This window comes from Vigna umbellata, chromosome 9, assembly GCF_029865625.1.
Source record: "Vigna umbellata cultivar VRB3 chromosome 9, Vumbellata_1.0, whole genome shotgun sequence".
Lineage (NCBI taxonomy): Eukaryota > Viridiplantae > Streptophyta > Magnoliopsida > Fabales > Fabaceae > Vigna > Vigna umbellata.
Genome location: NC_142173.1, coordinates 4630991 through 4639106, shown reverse-complemented (window position 1 = coordinate 4639106; position 8116 = coordinate 4630991). Strand labels below are relative to the sequence as shown.

Below are 8116 nucleotides of genomic sequence, written 5' to 3'. Positions count from 1 at the left end.
GATTGTTTCTCAACCATAGCCTTAAAAATTTTAAATTTTTCAAAGGCTTCAAACTTAGCCTTTAGAAAGTAGACCCAACTCATTCTACTGTAGTCATTAGTTATAAGCAAGAAATACTTACTTCCACCAAGAGAAACTGTTTGCATTGGTCCACAGAGATCAGCATGCAATAGCTCCAAACTTTCACTTGCTCTCCAAGCTCTACCACTAGAAAATGGTCCTTTTGACTGCTTTTCATATAAGCATCCTTCACACAACTCAAGCTCACCAATTTTAGGCAACCCTTGCACCATGTCTTTGGAACTCAGAAGCTTCAATCCTTGCACATTCAAATGACCATACCTCAAATGCCACAACTTGGCATCATTATCTTCTTTAACTGTCAATGCTTTGCTCACATTTCCAGATAAATCAAGAGGGAACATTCTATTTCTCCCCATAATAATTTTTACTACAACTTCTTTAGATTTCTTATCACAGATCAAACAAAAATCATTATCAAACAGTACTGAATATTTAGAATTGAGTAATTGACCCACACTCAGCAAATTATGAGCCAAATTGGTCACATACTACACATCATATAAGAGCTTAGTGTTTCCTTGCTCGGTTTTTATTTCAATCGTGCCTCTTCCTTCCACTTCAAGTTGTTTTCCATCTCCAAGCCTCACCTTTCTCTTTAAAGATTCATTCAGCTCTCTGAACATAGACTTGGCACTTGACATATGGTTGGAGCACCCACTGTCAACATACCACACGCCACCTCCTGCATCATTTCCAGCTGCACTTTGTGCTAAGAACAACTTTTGCTCATTCTCCACAAAATTGGATTTTTGATCACCCTTTTGTTCATCCTCCTCTTTCTTCCAATAGCTAGCTTCTTTGTGGTCTGGCTTCTTGCAATAGTAACATTTAAGTGGAACCTTATATGATTGCTCTTTTCCTTCCTTATTAGGTCCTCTTCCACGGCCCCTTCCTCTTGAGCCAACTCTACCTCTACCTCTTCCACTGAATTGCCCTGTTTTTTCCTTATTTGAGGATTCTCCTTTCACATGGAATGCCTTCTCTTCCTTCTTCTCACCATTTCTATGGAGCCTCTCGTCATGAGCTTGTAAGGATCCCATGAGTTCATCAAAGGTGTAATCAGCCATGTCCTTTGACTCTTCAATAGCCGCTACAACATGATCATATTTGCTTGTAAGACTTCTTAGAACTTTTCCAACCACATGCTCATTGGTCATTGTTTCTCCATATGACCTCATTTGTTGTACCACAGTGGATACACGTGACAAGTATTCTTGGTCAAATTCTTTGTCCGTCATTAGAGCTGTTTCAAACTCTCTCCTTAGTGATTGCAGCCTCATTGCAATCACCTTCTTATCACCTAAATACTCTTGCTTTAGAGTATCCCACGCCATCTTAGATGTGGTTGCTGAGGCAATTCTGGGAAAGATTTCATCATCCAAGGCCTGTTGTATCATAAACAATGCCTTGGAATCTTTCTTTCTCTTCTCTCTCAACTGCTGATCAGGTTCTGGAGGTTGAGCATCTTCAAATCCTTCTTCAACAAAACCCCACAGTTCTTGAGACTTGAATAATGTTTTCATTTTCAAGCTCCAAAACTGATAATTTATGCCTTTAAAAATAGGCAATTGTGAACTGGTTATTCCTGATCCGTTGTTCTACATTATGAACAACCTTTTCACTCTCTAAAACCCGTGTTGAGTGCTCTCTCCTCTCACCCAACAATTCCCTGGATATGAACCCGGATAATTAGTTGCTCTGAAACCAAATGTTAAATTCTAGATGAAGAAGATCACAAAACTTTGATGACAGAATAATGAGAGAGAGAAAGAGAGAGTTTAACTGTCTTCTTATTTTTTAAATGCTGAACAATACAATATTTAAATATAAAGGAAACTTGGCTAACAATCTCCACTAACCACGTCTAACAATTCTACGTTAGTGGTGTTAAAAATAACTTAAAAACAGAAACTCAAAATTGCTCCTAACAACTAGCCAAAAAATGTACAATAGACTTCTTTTGACTTACGTGCACATATGAGCTCGAATTATGCTGCAACAATAAACAGAACTTAGAATTAATAAAAAATAATGAGCTGACATACAACATGACTAAATTGTACTTTAGATTTGAAGAGTCTAGCACATGTTCCGCTAACCCAAGCAACAATTGGCTTTGTCACTTTCCCTTGTTTTAGGGCTTCCACTAGAGAATACTCATCTCGCCCACCAAGCTCACCAAGTACTACTATCATTTTAACCTAAGGTTTGATCTAAATACAGACTGATCATCCACAGGACCCATCACGGGTTAGTGGGTTAAACGGATTGGCTCACTGTTTCATTTAATTATAAGTTTTTTTACAATAAAAAATTACAATTTTCTCTTAATTACAATAAAAAATTACAATTTTCTCTTAAACTTCAAAGACAATTCAAAATAAAATAAAAAATATCATACAATCCCACGTAATCTAAAAACATGTATAAAAGACGAACAAATAAGTTTTTAATATTGATAAATTTTGTTTCACTTGCCCAAATGATAGGCTGTCGTTGAAGCTATCAAATTAATACTACTTTTCAAGGCAACTTCAGTATTACCAAGTAGTATCTAAGAAAGTAGATAGGGCTAAAGTAACCCTGATCTAACAAAATTTAAATATTTAAGAAAGATATAATATTTTATAGAGGATTTGGCCTCGGTTGGACGGTGAGCTGAGGAAAAAAGGTTGAAAAAAATTTCAAAATTGTCATTTCAAATTAATTTTGAATTTTCTTTTTGAGAGAACATGCCTCGGTTGTGTGGGAAACTAAGGCCATATCTCCCTTATTCCATCAATTTTATGTGGAACCGAGGTAATAACCTTTTGTAGGTTAGAAAAAAAGAAAACAAAAGAGGAACAATGTCGTCTTCCTCGCGATTTCATAGTTTCTGCATTCCCTCTCGAGAGAACATTGTATCGCGCGCCTTCTTTTCCATTTTCTTGCATTTTCCCCTTTTAATCTTTATTTTGGTTATTGTCATGGCCATTGTCAATGTTTAGGAAGCTTTTTAACCGATCAAAATCGTTTCAAACGTCTTTTTGATTTGTTTTTTTTATTCTCTTCTTTAAAGGTAAATTTTTTATTTTTTTTTGCATTTTGATGTTTTTTTTCTTACTAAAACTAATATTGTTTGTATGTTTGTGTAGGTTTAAATTTTTCAAAGTTGAAATTTCTACCGTTTTGATCGTGTGTTGTCCGGTTTTATTGCTTTGACATTATCAGGTTCTTATATTCATGTTTAAAGTTTACTTTTTAATAAGATCATATAATTTTGTATGATTGTATGATTGAATATGTGATTGGATGATCATATAATATAATATATGTATAATTTGGTGGGATTGAAAACTTTTGTATGATTGTATAATTTTAGTATGATGTTATGATTTTAATGTTTAACTTTTGAATTTTACAATGTTATTTTTTAAAAACATTTAAGTTGAAAGTGTGATTACTTCAATGCTTATTAATTTTATGATTGTAATATTGAATTGAATTAACCTTAATTTGTCGTTAAATGATCAATACTAAATTATTTTTTGTATTATAATTTTGTAAAATATTTCAGAATATCTACGTATGGACCGTATGGATCAAAATGAGATTAATTTACCACACATTAGTGCTGAGTACGAGAGAGAGGTAGAGGAATTTATACAATTTGCACAACATAATGAGGGTAGAAGTGATGATGAAATGAAGTTTAGATGTCCTTGTGTGAACTGTTTGAATGAGATAAAGTTGAACGCAACCCAAATTAGGGAACATCTTATCTATGATGATTTCGTACGATGTTATACAACATGGATATGGCAAAACAAAGAAATAAACTTTCTAAATGTCTCCTAAACTCAGAATGTTATTTATTCCACCATGGAAGAAGATCGACCAAATGAAGAAAAATTAGAGGACATCATCCGCGATGTTGGTACTGAAAAATTTGCCAAAGCTCATGTGTTTGAGACAATGTCGACTGATGCAGAAACAACTGTGTATATCAGTTCAACTAAGCTCACACGGTTGTCAGCGGTTTTAAGGCTCATGAATTTAAAGGTGACCAATGGATGGACTGATAAGAGTTTCACATAATTGTTGACGTTGTTGAATGAAATGTTGCTAGATGGAAATACACTACTGATACGCTGTCGTTGAGGCTATCAAATTAATACTACTTTTCAAGGCAACTTCAGTATTGCCAAGTAGTATTTAAGAAAGTAGATAGGGTTAACGTAACCCTGAGTCGTCTCCCAACGAACTCGAAATTGCTTTCGAATATCTGACTCTTATGAATGTTATGCAATGCTTAAAAGTAATGGTTGAAGAATGTTTAAAGAACAAATAAGAAACTTAAAAACAGTTACGATGAAATAGGCTAATTCCACTACTTTTCCAAGATAGATTCATCATCGGTTATTCACGGATAATTGTTCAATTGATTATTATTTAAGTTTCAAATTAATTAAAGTACATTCTTAATTAATTTGAGGGCGATCATGCACTTAACCAAAGTAAATTCTCAATCAAATGCAAAACCTTACTAGATTATTCACAATAAATTCAACCAAAGTACATTCTCAATCAAATTTATTGTGTTTAATCATGTCTATTCTTAAATCTCCTAACCAAATTAAAAGCTAATCAATCAAAGTAAATTCTCAATTGATTATAGTTGAAATTATTACTAATCAATCAAAGTACATTCTCAATTGATAGTAAAAACCATTTAATCATATAAAAGTTCCTAAATTAAATCAAAGTAGATTCTCAATTAAACCTAGAAATCCTAGAACTCATATAATCAATATGCATGTAGATTCAAACACATTAGGATGCAAAAATCTTTGTTTTTAATTTGATAGAGAGATGAAAGACATAGAGAGAGAACAACTTAAATCAATAATCAAAATAAACAATTGCATTAACACAATCTAACCTGAAAATCCATAATGGAATTATAGCACAATAGCCCTAGATGCTTAGCTCTCCATGAATGGAGTTGAATACAAGATGAAATAAGAGAGAGAGAAGTGGTGAATGGATGAAGTGAAGTCCCCCCTGGGTCTCTTTATATAGGGCTTGATTGGGCTTGGACTCTGAATATTCAGTTGACAAAATCTTTTATCTTATATCTTCCAAATAACTAAAAGATTTAGATAATTATAACATTATTTGGAAGATATTTTCTTTTGATATTCCCAAATTACATTAATTCAACAACTGAATTTTATATTTTAGCTTTTCTTACTTTCCAAAATTGCACAAATGCCCTGAAATTTCTTCTATTTGCACTTTAGCCCCTTTTGAATTTGCCAAATAAAATATGATTTTGGGCCTTGAATTGCCATTTGGACCAATAAAACTTATATTCTCAGCTATACAAATAAACATTAGAACATCCAAGAATAATTTATGCGCTAAAACTCACTTTTTACGTCTCTTTATTTCCTAAACCCAAGAATTCCAATCATCACAAATTCACTTAAAATCAATCATTTAAGCACAATTATTCCATCAAAAATTTGAATTTTAAAGCATAAATGTGGGCATAAATATGCACTCATCACACCCCCACACTTATTCTTTTGCACTCCTAGGCAAAATTGATTAATTCCAAGACTTTGTTCTGAGTCATTTTATTCCATATTTGCATTTGGATCAAAAGAATGAGTAGCACTAGACATAGACCAATCATCTAGACATTACTTTATCATGGACATGCAAATGAAATCACTCTATTCTTCACACATAAGTTGACCTTTTTGAATTCCCAAGAAAATAAAATATGAAAGATAACACTCAAGTCAATATGTATCTATTCCTCTCCAACTCTCTTAAGTGTTTTTGGCTTGTGTTTACACTCAAAATACCCATATAAGTAGACACCCTTGATATTAACAAGACTCTATCATTCACATACTTCAGAAAACATGCAATTATTGATCATGAGGGCTTTTAAAAGGTTGTATTGAGGCCAAGGCAAAGGTAGAAAATTTTCTTGGAATTTCTAAGCTTTTGAAATTGATATAGAAAGAGTAATGACACTTGATTTCAAAAACAACTCTATTTCTTGCTCTTTTAAGGAAGATGTTTCTTTTTTTTTTAAAACTTCAACTTTTCATCGTCTTTTTTACCCTTTTTATTGTTTTGTGGGTGAGCTTATTCATCACTTTACTTCTAACATAATCCATTACTCCTTCTTCTTTCCTAAGGTAAGGAACATATGATTCTTCTTTTCTCATTTAACAATGACTGGAAACAAGAAAAAATAGGCTTAAGGCTCAAAGGGGGTTCCAATGGATTAATGTTAGGACAAGTTTATTTGGCCAAGTAGCTAAAACAAGAAATGCCTTAATCATATCAAATCGTGCATATTCTCCTTAGTTGCACAACACAGAATCAAGCTAACTATTAGAGTATCAACAAAACATGGGCAATTCACACAAGAAAAATAGGTATGGCACATGGTGGTCCATCCTTAACATTTAGTTCAAAACTCACATGGTTCAAATTTCTTTCACAAAAGATTTAATCAGAAAATTCTCAAGTCAACTCAATCAACAAATCATAAAAGCAATTTACTCATATCAACATGACTCATTTTTTTTCCTTGAATTCATGATCATTCCAGTTACTAATTCAAACTCTCAAATCCAATGCAAATATTTATTAAAAACAAACAAAATCGGGAACAAAATTAATTATTTCCCCACACCCCCACACTTAAACTATGCATTGTCCTCAATGTATGCTTTATATATAAAATGCAAAGAAAAAGTATGAGGGAACTTACCTCCTTCATGGTGGAAGGAATGTTAGTGGGACTTCATTGGAAAAGTCATCCCGGATTGGAATGTTATCTTTTCCCTTTTCAATCCTACTAAGATGGTCAACTACTACATTATGTGACCCACTTCTGTCTTGAATAGGAGTCAACTTGTCCTTCTCATTCTTGACCATTGTAATTCCATATTTCTTGGGAACCATATGTATAGGGCCCACCCAAGTGCTGTCATAATATGAATATATAAGACCTATTTGTAGCAACTTGATGTCCTTTTGCTTTACAACCCCCATCAGTTGAGGATTTAATCTTCCGTGAGGTTGTCTCACTGGTTTAGCATCCTCCTCCAAAATTATTTTATGCATGCAAAAAGACGGGGTAATATTAGGAATATCTGGTAAAGTCCAGCCTATTGCTTTCTTGTGGTCTTTGATAACCTGTAATAGTTGTTTTTCCTGCTCATCAGTAAACAATGCAGATATAATAACAGGGATTTTCCCATTCCTCTCAAGATAATCATATTTCAAATGGAATGGTAAAGGTTTCAACTCCAAAATGGGTGGTTGTACCACAGATGGCAAAATTTTACTGCCTAAGGTAATCTCAGCCACCTCAACATCACACTCAGATGCCACAAAAGTATCATCTATTAATACCGTGTCCTCAATATCACCTGCTTTACAGTTTCCTTTTTCGTCAAAAATTAGGCACGACATATTTGAAAAGGAAAAGTTGTTTACAACATTACTTGATAAGTCAATACAAAACAAAGAATGATCTTTAATCGGGTGCTTCCCAGCTTCCAACACGTTGAATTGAACCTTCTCGTCTCCTATCTCCATTGTCAATGATCCTGCATGCACATCTATCTTGGTTCGTGCTGTCATCATGAAAGGTCTTCCCAAGATAATAGTTGTTGGACTGATTCCTTCATCATCCTTCATGTCCAAGATATAGAAATCTGCAGGAAAAATTAACTTGTCTATTCGGACAAGGACATCCTCAAGCACACCTACAGGGTTAACTGTGCTACGGTTGACCAGTTGAATGACCACACCAGTAGTCTTAAGAGGTCCCAAAGATAGAGAAGTAAACACTGATAAAGGCATTACATTTATGGAAACCCCTAAATCTAGCATGTGATTGTCAAACTTTGAATTTCCAATAACACATGGAACGGAAAACATACCTGGATCCTTGCATTTTTGCGGTATTTCAATATGCTTCTTAATCAAGCTTGACACATTTCTTCCCAAATTCACA

At 33.7% G+C, this 8116-nt stretch overlaps 1 protein-coding gene across 1 annotated transcript; it reads right to left on the bottom strand.

The window, feature by feature from the left end:
* Positions 1 to 572: 572 nt before the first annotated feature.
* On the bottom strand, positions 573 to 1607 carry LOC148192368 (uncharacterized). Its single transcript, XM_088099175.1, has one exon. The coding sequence runs from the start codon at positions 1605 to 1607 to the stop codon at positions 573 to 575; it is 1035 nt and encodes a 344-aa protein (XP_087955301.1).
* Positions 1608 to 8116: the final 6509 nt, after the last annotated feature.

Bases quoted from the DNA above. Each gene is read 5' to 3' on its own strand.
- LOC148192368 (XM_088099175.1), bottom strand. From the start codon at position 1,607: ATGAAAACATTATTCAAGTCTCAAGAACTGTGGGGTTTTGTTGAAGAA.